General features: G+C 55.6%; 1 protein-coding gene across 2 annotated transcripts; it reads right to left on the bottom strand.

Annotated features, from left to right (window-relative positions):
- Window positions 1-389: 389 nt before the first annotated feature.
- CTSK (cathepsin K) lies at window positions 390-16,256 on the bottom strand. Of its 2 annotated transcripts, XM_005293685.5 has the most exons (9): window positions 16,048-16,256; window positions 11,594-11,747; window positions 9,461-9,587; window positions 7,582-7,704; window positions 6,517-6,672; window positions 5,970-6,188; window positions 3,099-3,264; window positions 1,487-1,592; window positions 390-1,308 (listed from the first exon to the last, which is right to left on the bottom strand). In XM_005293685.5, the coding sequence occupies exons 2-9, from the start codon at window positions 11,602-11,604 to the stop codon at window positions 1,209-1,211; spliced, it is 1,008 nt and encodes a 335-aa protein (XP_005293742.1). In that variant the 5' UTR covers window positions 11,605-11,747; window positions 16,048-16,256; the 3' UTR covers window positions 390-1,208. The 2 variants fall into 2 exon arrangements, with proteins under 2 accessions (XP_005293742.1, XP_023962770.1); XM_024107002.3 differs by lacking the exons at window positions 11,594-11,747; window positions 16,048-16,256 and adding an exon at window positions 9,952-10,116.
- Window positions 16,257-16,437: the final 181 nt, after the last annotated feature.

The raw sequence follows: 16,437 nt of genomic DNA, 5'->3' as shown, positions 1-16,437 counted from the left end.
TGTTTGCAGAAAAACATCAAAGCTTTCCGCGGGAAGCAGGCAGAGACTCTCTGCAAAATATTTCATTTTGTCAAACATCCAATTTTCCACCTACAGTTTGGATGCAAAGTTTTTGATCGGCTGTGTTAGCCGCCTCATCGGGCGGCAGGGACTACCCTGTATTTGTAATGCTTTCAAAGAGCGTTGAGCTCCTCCAATGGAAGGCCCAAGGGAATCCTGGTCGAGGCTTAACAGGACAGGCAAGCAACGAACAGGGCCGGGGTGTCACCTCGCACTACCCAACCTGACACCAAACCGGGAGATCTGTATTTGTAGATGCTATTGGCAACATTGAATCAATGCCCCAGTGACGATTCAGCCGGGATACAGAGCAAACCACCAAGCAAGGGACGGGTTATTCCCAACTGGGTTTATTTAAAAACAAAATCATGTCAGTCTCACCAGAACCTGTCACACCGGAGTAGGGCTGCAAGTGTGCATGGGATACGGGGTGGGCACAGCTGCTGCCATATGTGCTAGAACACAGCAAAGCATCCTCCCCTTCCAACCCCAGAGAGGCAACGTCTCCAGTGGAACAAGGACAGGGGGAAACATGAAGCCACCTGCAGAACCCCGCCAGAGGTGGAATCCAGGCCACCTCCCCCCTTTTGCTGCTGCATCCCAAGGGTTCAGAATCTGGGTTACGCGATCCCTCTCAGCTGTGTGCGTCTGTCTGTCCCTACAGTGGGGCAGGACAGAACTCAGCAGCAGGGCGTGCATCACACAGGCTGTAACGGGGACTGGTGCATATGAATGAGGGACGCCGGGGCCACGGAGCAAATCCAGGATTTTGGAGACGCGGTGGCTAGAGTTCTACAGCTCATATGGGTAGAGACCTGCTCCTCCGGAGCTGCTGGGCGAGAGTTCTAATCCCCACAATGGCATCTGTTGTCCGCAGAGACTGATTCTTTCACCCACGCATCCCAGGGGGAGGGAGATGGCTACGGTTTTTTTGGGGGGGAGGGGGGCTCCTAGAACAGGGACGATCCCGCGTCTGACTTTGCAAATCAAGAGGAGAAGGGCAGAGTATAAAAAATGGCAAGCACGAAAGGCTAGTACAGAAGCCGAGGAGGAGACAGCCGCGGACGCTGAGTCAGAGATGCGGATACTCCACGATGCCAGCTCAGGAATCCAGCCGCTTCTTTGGAACAGTGCTCGGGGCGGCGGGCTCACATCTTAGGGAAGCTGGCCAGGTTGGCGATGCCGCAGGCGTTGTTCATGTTCCGGGCCATCAGGATATAACCCTTGTTGCCCCATCCCTCTCCCCAGCTGCGGAGAGAAAGGAGAGGGAGTGAAAAACTCTGCCTGGATTCATTAGCCCTTCCCCCAGCTCTGTAAGATCACCCTGGCCCAGTGCCACCTTTCCTCACCACGGGGCTCCTGGCAGAGACTGCGGTTGCACTCGGAGGCAGGCGCCCTTAGAAGGCACTGGCTGGCGTTGTATTACCTGTTCTTGATGATCCAGTGTTTGCTGCCCTTCTGGGTGCCGTATCCCACAGCCAGCACCGCGTGGTTGATGTTCTCAGCATTGCAGCTTTCATCGTAGTACACACCTGGGGGACGGAAGGCGGGAGTCACTCACGGGTATAACAGCACTTTGGGACATAGGAATCACCAGACTGGACCAGCCCCTCAGCCCAGAATCTTGTCTCTGATAGCACAAGATCCCCACAGTTGGTGGATGTGGGATAATCTGCCTGCCATGTTAGAGCTCATCCTGGTCTCTAATAGCTAGAGCTAGGCTTAAACCCATCCCCCTCTCCGTGCCTCAGTTTCCCCATCTGTACAATAGGGATAATGATACTGACCTCCTTGGCAAAGCGCTTTGAGATCTACCGATAACCCCTAGCTCTTATCTAGTGCCTGTTATTATTAAATCCTGAAGCACAAGGTTTAATATCCCTTCCAAAAACAGTGCGAGTTCATGGCAACAACTCTGGCTGTGCGTGTTATCTACATAAAGGTCTCAGCTCTTTTGGGATCTTGTTAAGTTCTTGGTCTCAACGCCTTCCTGTGGCGATGAGTTCCGCAGCCCCATTACACTCTGTGTGGAAAAGACTGGAAATGAAATGTAAGTTGTTAACAGTGAGGCTAATTAACCACTGAAACAATTTACCGAGGTGCACGGTGGATTCCCCCTCACAAGCAATTTTACAGTCAAGACTGAACTAGATGGCCTATCTTAGTAAAACAGCCCAACGGGAGTTAATTCAGGGGAGTCCTATGGCTTGTGTTAAACAGGAGGTCAGACTATCAGAGGCAATCAAAGTCCAAATGTCTTGATCAAGGTGTAGTCAAAGGTCCAGACTTCATAGAAAATAGTAATAAGTAAATAAAAAAAAGATTTGGGGGTCCATTCAAAAATGTCCAACAGTCCAGATTTGGCCCGCAGTCCGCCTATCGACTACCCCTGTTGGATGATCACCCTGGTCCCTTCTGGCCTTGGAAGCTAGGAAAATATTTCCTTTTAATCCGTTTCAAATTTGGCCACCTTTTAAATGTCATCAGCTGTCCATGCAAAGCATTACCATCAATGCTAGGTGCCGTTAGTAGTTACGCTGATTGTTACAAGGCAGCCCATTGGAAAGCAGGATCCTCACCCTACAGGCAGCTTGGCCACGCAAGCCTTCAAACACACACGTCCTGTCCAGGGCGTCATCATTAGCATACAAGGGGGCACACTACACACAACTCACTGTGTGGGAGAAGCTATCCCAGAACCCAGCTCCTGTCTGGCTCTACCTGTGCGTTAAAGATCTGCTGGCACTTTGCGTTAGATCAAGGGAAGCCCTTGGTCAAAATTTCTCCTCTTCATCTGTCTGCCCAGCGGCTGCCTTCCACCCCAGAGGTGGCTGCATTTCCGTGGCGTTGCACAGCACAGGGTGGAAGGTGTGATGATGGAGTGGGATGAAATGCGAAGAGTGGGGTCTGACCATCCCCTTGACGCCCAACTTACCTGACACCCCCTTCCACCAGCAAAAGCCAAGGCGGAGTAGACCTCACCCTACGGGCAATGCCCAGGCCATCACCTGGGACTCATAAGGTTCAACTCTTCCTACCTCTGCTGTAGAACTGGAAGGATGACAGGCTGGCATCAATGCCCACAGATACAGGCCCCACCCTGGCCACAGCTCTCTTCAAGGCCTTCTCATTCCCTTCTGGGATTTCCTTGTACCCGCGACACTTGGCGGCTTTTCCGGTAGGGCTGTACATGCAGCTTTCATCCTGCAGGGGGCAGAGAGAGCAGGTTGCAATTTCACTGTCAAAGGAGGTTTTGTGGGGATGGAAACTGGCTGTTTTGTGGACTTGGAAATTTCCAGGGGATTCTGATGATTTTTTTTCTAAGTTTTATAGAAAATCCTCTCCCGCCCCCCCTCCAGTTTTCGGCAACCAAAACTGAAAAGGTCTGGCCGGTTTGAGAGAACCGACCGGCTGACATTTTTCCTGTTTCCGGTTGCAAAAAAAAAAAAAAAAACCACATGTAAAAATTTTGGTTTCCAATAAAAACTCGGAAAAAACTTTGTGGAAAACAAAAACGTTTTCAATTTCATCCAAATTTTGCGCTGGGGAGAAAATAAATCAATAGAATTTCCCAGCCTGCTCTTGTGATTACAGCCAGGCAAGAGCACAATACCTGGTAACCCTCCATCATCCTGGTCAGGAGTTTGGAACAACTGTCCCAGGGAGACGAGGACACCTGCAGAACCCATCCCGGGTTTTAAGTGAGACCTGCCCTGCTGGGGCACGGGGACGGGGTCAGTACACAGCAGCCTGGGTGCACCGGGGAACGCTGCTCGCTCTGTGACGAAGCTGCTGCTGCACTGGGCGAACTGTAAGTGCAACATCCGTCCAGCACAGATCTCACAATCTCTCCAGCACAGAAAAGGGTAGTGTGACCAGAGGGGGCCTGCTCTGGAGGAAGTACCAGCAGCAGCCTGGGAGCTGGCTGCAGAGGAACGTGGGAGTTAGGAGTGACAGGTTGAGAGCCAGGGCGGGGAACAGCTGGGCTGCAGAGGGGGATGAGTAGCCAGGGCTGGTGGATAGCCAGGAGGCCCAGTTGAGAGTCGAGCTGGGCAAATAACTGCTTTTTCAAGTCAGGTTGAACCAAATCGGAAATATTTCTGGTGTTTTTGATGCATCAAAGCAATCGGGGTTGGGGCTGTTCAGGGGAGCCGGGCCTGGAAACGGGGGCTCCCACCTGCCAAGGGAGTGCCCTGGCAGGGCCAGAAGTTATAAAGGGGGGCACAGCACCACCATCGCCACCGCCGCCTCTTCTTGGTGACTGGCCAAAGCGATTCACGTCAAAATCGGGGCTCGTTTTGCCTCGACCAAAACTGCATTTGTCCTGGAGTAAACTAGGTGTCCTGGACGTTTTGCCCAGGTCTGGTGAGGAGCCCTGCCCCGTCCCAGGGGCTCTTAGATCATGGCACAGCTCCCTGCATCAGGCGTCTGCAGGAGACGCACAGCAGCTGCCAACGGGCAGCTACACAAGCAGGCAGGTAGTGGGAGGCATCTCGACAGGGCAGGGCCGGCCCAGGTTACTTCCCCAGCGGCAGCAAGGGGACAGCAGGAAATCAATGGTCACTAGAGTTGTCATCTAGTGACTACCCCTTATCTGGGCTGGATCAAGCCAGCTCCACTCACTGCCATCCTCTGGACAAGAAGGTGGGAGACCCTCTCACCCAGCCTTGCAAAATTCTACCCCAAGGCGTTAGCGGCTGCATTGCCCTTGGCGTCAGGGGAAGATGACCTGACGCCTGGGCTGGTGCATAGCCATAATCCCCCCCTCCGCCCCTAACTCATAGACTCATAGACTTTAAGGTCAGAAGGGACCATTATGATCATCTGGTCTGACCCCCTGCATGCTGCAGGCCATAAAACCGTCCCTACCCCTTCCCTGGACTCTGCTGTTGAAGTCCCCAATCCTGTTTTTAGTGACTGCAATCGGCAGAGACCCTCCTGCTAGAGATCCCTGCCCCATGCTGCGGAGGAAGGCGAAAAACCTCCAGAGGCTCAGCCAATCTGCCCTGGAGGAAAATTCCTTCCCGACCCCAAATGTGGCGATCAGTAAGACCCCGAGCATATAGGCAAGAGTCTCCAGCCCGACCCAGTTAGCCATTATACTATTTACCCACCATTGCTTGGCTTTCCTTGACTACTATGTTTTACCATTAAACCATTCCCTCCATAAACTTATCTAACTTTATCTTAAAACCAGACAGGTCCGTCGCCCCCACCGTTTCCCTCGGAAGGCCGTTCCAGTATTTCACCCCTCTGACGGTCAGAAACCTTCGTCTAATTTCAAGTCTGAACTTCCCCACGGCCAGTTTGTATCCATTCGTTCTGGTATCCACGTTAGTACTAAGCTGGAATAATTCTTCTCCCTCCCTTGTATTAATCCCTCTAATATATTTAAAGATAGCAATCATATCCCCTCTCAGCCTTCACTTTGTCAGACTAAACAACCCAAGCTCCTCTAGTCTCCTTTCGTACGACAGCTTTTCCATTCCTCTGATCATCCTAGTGGCCCTTCTCTGCACCCGTTCCAGTTTGAGTTCATCTTTTTTAAACATGGGAGACCAGAACTGCACACAGTACTCCAAATGAGGTCTCACCAGCGCCTTGTACAACGGAAGCAGGACCTCCTTATCCCTACTAGATATACCTCGCCTAATGCATCCCAAGACCGCATTGGCTTTTTTCACCGCCACGTCACATTGTCGACTCATAGTCATCCTCCGGTCTACAAGAACCCCTAGGTCCTTCTCCTCTTCCGTTACTTCTAACCAATGCGTCCCCAGCTTGTAACTAAAATTGTTATTAGTCAGCCCCAAATGCATCACCTTACACTTTTCACTATTAAATTTCATCTTAACTGCTCTCATCTCTGTCGCCACGTCGATAGGCAGAGCCAAAGCCGGGGCACTGACCTGGCCGATGTAGGGGTAAGAGTCCTCCGAGTCGATGCCCCTGTTCTCCTTCACGTACTCGAAGGCGTTGGTCATGTAGCCGCCCCCGCAGCCGTCGTTGTTGGTCACGCAGTCGACCAGGTTCTGCGGGCTGAGACCCAGGACCTTCCCCGTCTGCCGCTTGAGCTGCCCCTCCAGGGCCCCGACGGAGCTGAAAGCCCAGCAGGAGCCGCACTGACCCTGGCGCACAGGAGGGGAGATGGTCAGAAGTGAGAGGCTGTTCCTAGCCCGAGGGGCAGAGAGGGAGAGCAGAAAGCAGCCAGCGTTGGTGGCTGTTTCCCCCACTGAAATGTAAGGATCTCACAGCAGTCAGAGTCAGATCTTGGTCACCCTGGCGTAAATCCGGAGCCACTCCACCTCCGTGGAAAGGAGCCCGGACTCCGGCCACTGGCTCTCTGAGCTGGTCCTGAAAAGTCCCAGCCAACAAGCGAAGTGCGGCGTAGGGCAGCCATACGGTTCAACCGGAGTGGACAAGGAAGCGCCGAGCTCGGAGAACAGCACCGCTTACCTGGTTCTTCACGGGCGTCACGTAGCCCTTCTTCCTCCAGTCCACCGAGTCCGGCACCTTCTCCTCCCAGTCGGGAACGTAGACCGTGTCATTGCTGGGCCCACGCGACGGAGGGACCTTCAGCCCCGTCATCTTCTGCACCACCTCCTCGCTGGTCTAGGGAAGGAGAGGCAGACGTTTGGCAAAACCGGGCACTGGCGGACAGTTCTGTAGTCGCCAGTGGGCCAGAGCTGCGTTGGCCCAGGGCGGCAGGGGCAGTGACCCAAAGGCACTGCCTGGGGAATTGCACAGTAGAGGAGAACTTTAGCATGGCTAAACCTGCCGGGCTGGCACCCGCCCTGGGTGGAGAGAAAAACGAGCTTCTGCCAAGAGAGAATTCCCCTCTCTTGCCCGGCTGTGAACAGTGTTTAAGCTGGTGCGGCATGGACCCAGGGGTCAAAGCATTCAGATGGGAAAGCAGGTTGTGCCACTAGGGTCCGGCGGCCAGACTCGGTGAACGGACAGACGGGGATAGGAACAAAGACCTGCACTCGGACGCTTGGTGAGATCTTCCCCACCTTGTTAGCATATGCATCACAGCAGCACCTTCACTGGACTGGAGCAGGGGATCGGTGTGCAGGAAGGGGTGAGGGCTCCAGGGTGGGGCCAGAAAGGAGGGGTTCAGCGTGCAGGAGGGGGGCTGCGGGCTGGGGCAGGGTGTTGGGGGCTGGGAGGGGGTGCGGGCTCTGGGGTGAGGGCAGCGTGCGGAGCCCCGTGTCCCCCACCCAGGAGATGGACCTGCTGGCCGCTTCTGGGACGCAGCACAGTGCCAGGACAGGTAGGGACGAGTCTGCCTGAGATCCCGCGGCACCGCCGACCGGACTTTTAACGGCCCACTGGCGCTGACCGGAGCCGCCAGGGTCCCTTTTCAACCAGGCGTTCCAGTCAAAAACCAGACACCTGGTCACCCTAAGCCAAACACCCCGGCGATGACCGTGGGATAGACGGACAGAGGGTAACGTTGCTGCAGCAATTGGCGATAATTCACAGAGGATTCGGAAATACCCTGGCATGTCATCCACCTACCATGTCCCCCAGGTGGTTCATGGCCAGTTCGTAGGTGTGGGTGCCCAGAGAGAACTCCAGGTTGTGGGTGGTGATGTACTGGAGGTTCTTCTCCCAGATCAGCCGCCGCGAGAGCTCGTCCATCTGCGAGGCAAGGAGGATTCAGGAATGGAAACACACCGGGCCATTGGACACCAAGGGCCGGACCCTGCTCAGACTCCCGCCGGCGCTAGCTTGGGAGCTACAGCAGGGTCTGGAGCCCACGTGGTAGGGGTGAGAGTTATCGCTGTCCCAGTGCACCGCAGAGATCGAGAGCACTGGAATAGGGCCTCCCATATAGCCCTGGATTGGCAAGGTGATGTCCTGGGTCTTGAACCCAGGCCTGGGAGTCTCCAGACACTTGCCACCCAATGGCTACTGAAGCCCACTGGGCTGAGAAGCTACCAGGGCTATAGCCCCACCCCCAGGAGCTCTGATTGGAGGATCGCCCAGCTCCACTGATTGGTCCAGCTATGCTATTTAAGGAGGAGGAATAGGAAGTTTGTCTGAGGAACCAGGTGGTTTCCTGTTGTGGCTGTGTCGGACCCCGCTTGTGCCTGGCCCCCGCACCCAGTTCTGGTTCCTGTTCTGCTCCTGCCTCACCCCTGCTTTCGCTCCTCCTGTTCCCACCGTGCTGGCCTCCCGTCCTCAGTGACCAGTCCCGGCTCCGACCCTGGCCTCAGATTTCTGCCCTTGACTCCGGCGTGACCCTCGGCTCCGGCCTTTGGCGCCTGACCTCGGCTCTGACCCTCAGCTTCCATTGCTGGTTCTCCCTCTGGCTTGATCCCTGGCTCTGGGAACTGGCAGTTGACTCTGGTGCTGACCCTTGGCTTTGTTCCCCAACCTGTACCCCTGCTCCACCCACTAAACCTGACCGCCTCTATCCCAGTCCACTGAGCTAGTCAACATCCAGGCGGTGCATGATTGCTTTCAAGCTTCATTAGAATTCCCCGGGCTGGCCAAAGCAGTAACAGGGTCCCTCGTCCCTGGGGGGAGGGATAGCTCAGTGGTTTGAGCATTGGCCTGCTAAACCCAGGGTTGAGAATTCAATCTTTGAGGAGGCCATTTAGGGATCTGGGGCAAAAATCTGTCAGGGGATTGGGTCCTGCTTTGAGCAGGGGGTTGGACTAGATGACCACCTGAGGTCCCTTCCAAGCATGATATTCTAGGATTCTAACAAGTGGCTGGGGGTGCCGTGGATGGCCCTCACCTTGTGTGCCAGCGGGCCAAGGTTCAAATCCTGGATGTGCCTCGTGCAGGGGATAACTTGGGACTTCTTATGCAGGAGGGTCAGGCTTAGTGGCTCATAAGGGTCTAGTCTAGCCTTAAGTTCTAGTCCTACGTTCCCTCAGGGTCATACAGCCACTCGGCCTTTCCCCATTGCTACGTCTTACCCTCTTTCGGGGGTCTCCCATAACCCCTCTGCCACTGAACTTCTAGCCCCACAAGACCCGCTCTGCCCATAACACTAATCCCTCCACTCCACACCTTTCCAGCCTCAAAGCACTCGATCGGCCACTCGAAAACCAGCTGCCGCGTTCTCAATAAACCTCAGTGCTCCGGCCGCAGGGGGCCTCACTCTCCGCACCCATAGACGCTGGGGCAGAGTGGGTGTAAAGTGCTACCGACCCCCCTGACGTGGCAGAGCTCTGCAGCGGTGCAAGCGGCGACCACAGGAGGGCGAACCAGCCCCACCGTCTTTAGCAGAGGAGACGGATCTGGATCGCTCTGCGCGCTAGCAGTGCGGCGGCGGCTTTTGGGGCCCGGCCTGCCGAGTGTTCAGCCCCACCGCTATGCTGAAGCCCAGTCCCCGAAGCGTCCTGACCCATATGGAGCTGCCAGACTCCCCCAGCCCGGGTACCTTGCCGTTGTACTGTTTGTGGTAGGTTTTCTTCCATAGCTCCCACTGGGAATCCAGCGCCTCCTCTGGGTACACGCTGGCCTTCACTGCCGGGAGCAGCAGGGCTAAGAGGCTGATCCACCACATCCTGCGAGGGCGGAGGGGAAAGCCATGAGCAGGGCAATGTAGGAGGTCAGCATTGGACAGGATAAAGCGACACGAGACACACACCCCACCCCGGACAACCTCCAACCGCACTGGGTCAGTACAGATCCCCCTGGCACTGTATAGGTTGCACCCCCTGCATGCACAACACATGGCAAAATGCAGGCCAGGTCCCCCTCTACTGGCCAGTCCGCATAGAGGACAACAGCCTACTACAGCTGCCAGAGCTGCCCTTTTAGCTCCAGTGGTGGAAGTCCGGGCTGCGGAGCTGAAAGTTCAAACCCGGCCGATGACCCACAGGGGAGGGGGTGTCATGCCACCGGCAGGCGTTAGCGCCCTGTTCTAACCCAGCTGCAGCTCGAGCGATTGCCTCCTGTGCGTTACCCCTGCGGCTGCGGGTAGCTGGGGCCTAGCGTTGCTGCGGGGCCGGGGAGGGGCTCCGGCCCTGCCCCATCCCGCACCGCGCCTGCCCCGTGACTAGAATGAGGACTTTGCTCCTGAATTCTGGCGACACGGAGCCCTCAGAAGCACTCCACTCCCCAAAGCCTGGCCAGGGGGAGGGGTTTACACAGGGCCGGTCAGTGAAAACCTGAACCAGACTCTTCTTTCACCAGCCGGATCCCAGCCCCTGGACCCCCCCGTCGGATGCACAAGCAGCCGTCACGTGAGCCCCAGCAGCTGTTTCCCATTAGGGCCTTTTGGCGGAGGCCTGGGAGATTCTGGAGGAATGCAGGGCAAGCCGGCGGGGCTCGTTAACTCTCCTTCACAGCAGCGCAGCCTGGCGAAGGCCGGCCCGGGATAAAACCCACCACGGCTCATTGCTGCCTCAGCTCCCCCCAGTTCAAGGCATTTCCCACAGGCGGGTAACGTTCTCGCCATCTTACAGATGGGGAAACTGAGGCACAGAATGAGCCCCGGACTGGCCCGAGGTCTTGCAGCAAGTCAGCGGCCCTGCTGGGAAAAAGAACCCAGGTGTCCTGGCTGCCGGTCCAGTTGCTCTAATCACTGGGCAGCCCTGCCTCCCCTTAAGCCTGCTTTCCCCATTTCCCAGCCTAGCAAATGCAGGGCAGCGTGGGGAAGGGACGTGTCCCAGGGGCAAGGAGCTGGGTGTAGAATGCAAGTCCCCTGACGGTCGCTCCTGCCCTCGGCAGCTCCTGGGATCAAGCCCCGAGCTCCCACGTCACAGCCAGCGTTATCACCACTGTCACGCTCACCTCAGCTCCCTCTGCCCGCGTCCACCCTCCAGCCCTGCCCGACACCCAGCGTGCAAGGGACCCAGGATGAACGGACGGCTCCTCCCGCTCTGCCACCACCCGCCTTCCCCGGGCTGAGCTCAGCTTGCTAAATCCTTCAGAAATCAGGGACCACCAGAGCGGTCTAATGGCTGGAGCACTGGACTGGGCGCAGAGCATCTGGGTTCTGTCTCTGGCTGACCCTAGGAGAAGTCACGTCTCCTGTTCCGTGCCTCAGTTTCCCCTCTCTCACCTTTTGTCTGCCTGGTCAATTCTGAGTGGAGGCCCTTGAGGGCGGGGGCTGTTTCTCACTCCAAGTATGCACCGGACCTAGCTCAATGGAAGCCCAGGAAAGCCTCCAAGCGATCCCATAAAACTAACAACAAGCCAGACTCCCCGTTCGGTTTACAAGCCGGGCTATCAACCCGGGCTCCCAAACTGCTTCCGTTCCCCTGGGCCTGGGCGAATTTCAGCCCCAGCAGCAAACTTCTTAAACTGCCCCAGGCCTCTGCAGGCTGGTCCTGCTGCTTGGGGGAAGAAGGAAATGAAAGCGAACAAAGAACCTATTCTGAGAGCAGCAAAAGCTACTGCCTGGGGTTATGAAACCTCTTCTGCTCCCCAAGGAAAACTCTGTAATCTGTACCACAGGGCACAGGTAGGAGAAGCTTTCTGCATCGTACCCCACAGGTACCCTGGCGGCTATGTCTGGAGCGCTATCAGATCCCCCTCTGCTGCTAAGAAGGAAAGCGGGGCTCACCTGTAAGTCATGGCTGCTTTCGGATACCAAAGTTAGCAACCCCTTCTCCGTGCCCCGAAGAGACGCCAAGCGGAGATGAGAGCCGCGATGTTGCACCTCTGCTCGCCTGCTAGTTCTTTTTATGCTGGCTGGATTGAGGAAGTCGAGCAGGCGGCTGGAAAATATGGGCTGTCAGTTTCATGCAGGGTTTACTCAGATTTGCATATGGGCCTGGCCGGGGAGTGGGGCGGGCTGCAGGGAGCGGTGCTGGCTGGGTGTTCGGTTTCACATGATCTGCAGAACTTAGTCACCTCGGTGCTTCACAGGCCCAGGTCTCACCCGGCCTTGCCCCCTGGGGAGTCATTTGCACCTGGCCAAAGCGGGTGCAGGGGAGAACTTGGGGGTGGGGGGCTGTGTCTATCCCTCCCCTAAAGCCCCAGTAGGGCCCAGATTTCCTGAGCATACACCCCCATCCCAGAGCACACAATCCCCGCCCTGCCCCAGATTGGGCGGGCGCTGAACCTCGCCGGGGAAGCCCAAAGGACACTTCGCTTTTAATGACGCCCCGTAGAGTCCCCACCGCCCCTACCGAATCCATCCGCAACCCATGGAGGGTCGTAGCCAAGGAGGTCTTGAGCACCCCGCGTTTCCTCTGGCTTTGGGGCAGGTCACCCCCGGCAGGATTAGTCCCAGAAGGGGCTGACCTTCGGCCCCGAGCGCCCCTTGTTCCAGCTGCGGCAGATCGGAGCTGCGGGCGCTCAGCCCCTGGGCAATTTAACCCCGTAACTAGCTGCAGGAGTCACTTGGGTCAATGCAAGGCTGGGCCTGGCCCCCATGGGTCAGCTCGCTACTTGCGTGATGCCACCTCTTAGCGGAGGCACCGGGGGATTGACCCAGTGACCTCCAGAGCTCAGAAGTGGCTACAGCTTAAGAGAGAGAGACACACACACACACACACACACACACACACACACACACACACACACTCCCCTCTCTCCCCGCAACCACACATCCACCCGGCCCAGGCCCAGGCACTGAACCCACCAATTACAGCCGTGGAGGAGCTGCGGATCAGCAGGCGTTACACATCCCCCCCTGTGCCTGTTGTAGAGCAGTGTTTCTAGGGGCTTTTCTCGTGGCCACACAGGCTCCTGGGCTGGGACTGTGGGAGCCGGGAGGGCAGCAATGCACCCTCTTGGTGTTGGTTGCTGGGGCCACCAGCAGGGGTTGGGCCATGCCCCCATCTGGAGACCCCTGGAGCACAAAGCTGAAGGAACAGGCAGCCGGTCAGTTCCCCACCTTCCCAGGGGCATGGGGCTCAGGCTTCAGCTTTGGGGAGGGGGGCAGCAGGCTCTGTCTGTGGGGCTGCAGGCTCCAGCCCCCAACTGTCTGCCCTGGCAACCCTCTCCCCCCCCCAATCTCCCCTGGCTCCCGCTGCCTCTCCCGACCCCCCCATCCAGGGCTTAATATGTCCCCAGGCTTGCTGGGGCCGAGTAAGTCTGCTGTGAAAAGTGATACACGTAGGTTTGTTAATATCACTTTTCACACCAGACTGACTAGCTCGCCATAAATACACTACAATGCGTTGGACGTGGGGATGTGCATCATTTGTTGGTTTTCCTAAAGCTAATCAAGTATTTTAAGAACAAGTGTGAGCGTGGCCACCAGAAAGGTTGGTGGCCGCACTCTGAGGCCACCGAATAATTTGTCCGGAGAACCCCTGGAGACTCATGTGCTTAGCTAGGGAGGGCCCAGGTTCAAGCCCCAGGGCCAGCCAAGAGGTTTCTCAGCAATTGACTCATATGCGTAGCTTGCTGCGGAGCGGGACTGAAGCGGTCACAGCTGCAGGGGAGCAGAAGGGAGATCGGATTCAGGGCCAAGTGGGATTTGACTCTATGTGCCTTTAAGGGCAGGACTCAGGTTTCCATAGGCCTCTGAATGCCATTTGGGCTGGCTGTAGCAAGGGATGGAACCAAAGAGATCCAGCAGATGTGTTCCACTCTTCTACAGTAACACCTAGGAGCCCCGATCATGGAGTAGGGCCCCAGGGCGCTGCACATAGAACAAATAGACAGTCCTTCCCCCAAAGAGCTTCCCGTCTACGTAAAGGCATTAGCTAGAAAATCGGTGCCTGGGAATTTCAAAACTGCCCCAAGGACTGGATTAAATTTAACAGGAACCTGGCAACTAGCTCATCAGCTGCTTCGCGCATCATCCCAGCCTGAATGACTCTTATCCACGCATCCCGTGGCTTCCCCGTCGAACTGGTCAGAAAACCTTCCTCTTATTCATACCAAAGTACGGCGTTCCATACAGATACGAGCCGCTCAAGGTGACCCCAATGTCATCTGCCCGGCTAATCTGATCCAGCGCTTTTCATCCACAGGTCTCAAACGGCTTCACGGTGGAAATGGGGAAACTGAGGCACAGAGCCGGGACACGACTCGCCCAAGGTCGCCCAGTAGGCCAGTGGCAGAGCCGGGTTATAGAACCCAAGTCTTTTGGGTCACAGCCTGGGGCCCTTCCCACTAAGGCCAGAAGCAGTGCGACTATCTTTCATTGCCCTATAGCTTATGGAATCATTTCAACCACTGCAAAAAACGCTGCCATGTTAAGTTGGCGACATTTGACCTCGGGCTTGCGCTGCTGTAAGGGACTGCATAAGCGATGGAGAATTGCACCATCTTACCTAGTTCTATTAGGCGGGTCTAACCTGGGGGAGGTGACAACAAGGTGTCCGGGGGCTCCACTCCCATATTGCTGGATGGGAGGGGCACCCAGGGCTGGATAAGAAGCCCAGCTCTGTTCTGAGTGTTACGGCACCTTCTAGTGCAGAAAGGCAGAACAAAGCCCAACAGCCAGCGGTTAAAGCCACACAAATTCAGATTAGGAATCAGGCACCAACTTTGACCAGCGAGGGTGATTACGTTGCTTCCCCACACCTTATCTTCTAACACAATCCGGCTGCCTTTCTGGAAGGGACGTGTTAGCCAGACACAGACTAGTGGGCTCTATCCAGCAGTCACTGGGTGAAGTTCTCTGGCTTGTGCTATACAGGAGGTCAGACGAGATGATCTAACAGCCCCTTCCGGCCTTACCGTCTACTGATCTATGAATAAGCAGGAGGGAACAGCGGTCTTTTTCCAGAGAGCAAAATAATTCCATGTCACCCTTAATTAGACAAAATACCATTAGAGACCACGCTGCTGTACCGACACAGACTCAACAAGCCACAAAACCAGGGCCATGACAGTAAAGATAGGGAGTAGGTGGGTCATACCCAGCCATCAGATCTGATGGAACAGAGCAAATAATAAATGCATACCCTCCATTTGGATAATTGAGTGTAGGTCGGCCCTGCAACCGGTGGGGGACTGCAGCTCGGGTAGGCCCACCAGGGCTAGCTTTAATATAGCTATCATGGCTAACGGTAGCAGCAAAGACCCGGCTGGCATGGAGCCTGGTGTGGGCCAGTAATGCGAGTACGTACCCAGGCGTATATTCGCAGCAGACACATAGGGAAGTTAGATTTAAAAAAAAAAAAAAAAACATAATGCCCCTCCCTGGAAGGTTGCAACTTAACACAACTTTCTTGCTTAGAATTCAGAACGAGAACACACACAACCCCCCCAAAACAGACGCAAACGCAGGCGTGGATTGACTGCTGCTAGACCCAGATTGCACGTTTCCCTACGGAGCCCTGTAACCTGCCCACAGCAGCTGGAAAAACCTTGAAATCTCAAGTGACAGCCTACAATTGTTGACACAGTTTTAATACACCATCCTTAGCTGCCGCGGCATCTTCACTGCTATCTTTAGCCATGCTAGCTAGATGAAAACTAGGTGGGGATGCCAACCCAAGCTGCAATCATACCTCTTATAACATCTTGGAATGTTAAACCAAGGAGGGGCCCAGTCCAAATCCCATTGAAGTCCAAGGAAAGAGGAGGAGTTGGATTGGGCTCTAAAGGCCAAACACAAATCCAGGGCAGAGTTAAGGTTATTTGGATGCTGATCACTGCAAAATGGTCTGTGTGCCGGAGTTGTTGATTAGCATGTTAAATTTACCGATTTCCAGTTTTTAATGCTTTGGGGGGAAGGGGGGGGGGGAAGGATGTGTTTAATTCAGAGTATCCTTTGAACTGCACTTAACTGCGTCTCAACCAATCTTTGTGGTTGTGGGGCGTTACAGTCACCACGCAGCTGACTGCAGTCAAGCCGCATTTTTCCATTCCCAGAGCAACACTGGCTCCCCCAACCCACAGAAGAACCCCACCCCCTGGGGAGCAGATTCCCTGCTATTTAGATTGGAGGCTCTTTGGGGCAGGCACTGTCTTTGTTCTGTGTTTGTCCAGCACCGACAGAGCCCTGGTCGTAACCAGGTGCTTTAATACTACAAATAATTAAAAACAGCGACATCGGCCGGGACATGGGAGTGGAGGAGCAAAGCCCCTGCAGTGTGGAAACGTGCTCACCGGCAGACAAAGGGTTCCTCTCCCCGCCTGTAGCAGTGGCTCAGGGCAGAGGACGGCACTCAGCAGACCAGAAAAGTTGACTCCTGCTCTCTGAGTAAAGGTGCTTTCTGGCCTGATGCACACGCAGGGTCAGCAGTTCATGAAGCAGCCCGTCCCTTGGCAAGGCATGGAGGAAAGCAAGTGACTTGCAACAAGGAAGCAGCCTTGGCTATTAGTCAAAAAACAGGCAGGGAGAAACAGCGTCAAAAACAACTGCCTCCTTCAGCCCACCAGGGGGCGCTGTGCTTGGCACAACTGATCAAAGGAGAAAGCAAGTGGCTTATTACCCCAGCTCTGTCTCCTGTCTCGCCCTTTCCATGCCTGCAATCAGAGCCCAGTTCTTACACACCA

Source organism: Chrysemys picta, chromosome 20 (assembly GCF_011386835.1).
Source record: "Chrysemys picta bellii isolate R12L10 chromosome 20, ASM1138683v2, whole genome shotgun sequence".
Lineage (NCBI taxonomy): Eukaryota > Metazoa > Chordata > Testudines > Emydidae > Chrysemys > Chrysemys picta.
The sequence above is the reverse complement of the archived record's forward strand: the minus strand, read 5'-3'. Positions and strand labels throughout refer to the sequence as shown.

What these genes read in the sequence shown, in the direction of transcription:
- CTSK (XM_005293685.5), bottom strand. An exon ending in TGACGCCCGTGAAGAACCAG is followed by an intron (nt 6,189 to 6,516) that starts GTAAGCGGTGCT and finishes CCTGTGCGCCAG; the next exon opens with GGTCAGTGCGGCTCCTGCTG. An exon ending in CACTGGATCATCAAGAACAG is followed by an intron (nt 1,309 to 1,486) that starts GTAATACAACGC and finishes TTCTCTCCGCAG; the next exon opens with CTGGGGAGAGGGATGGGGCA.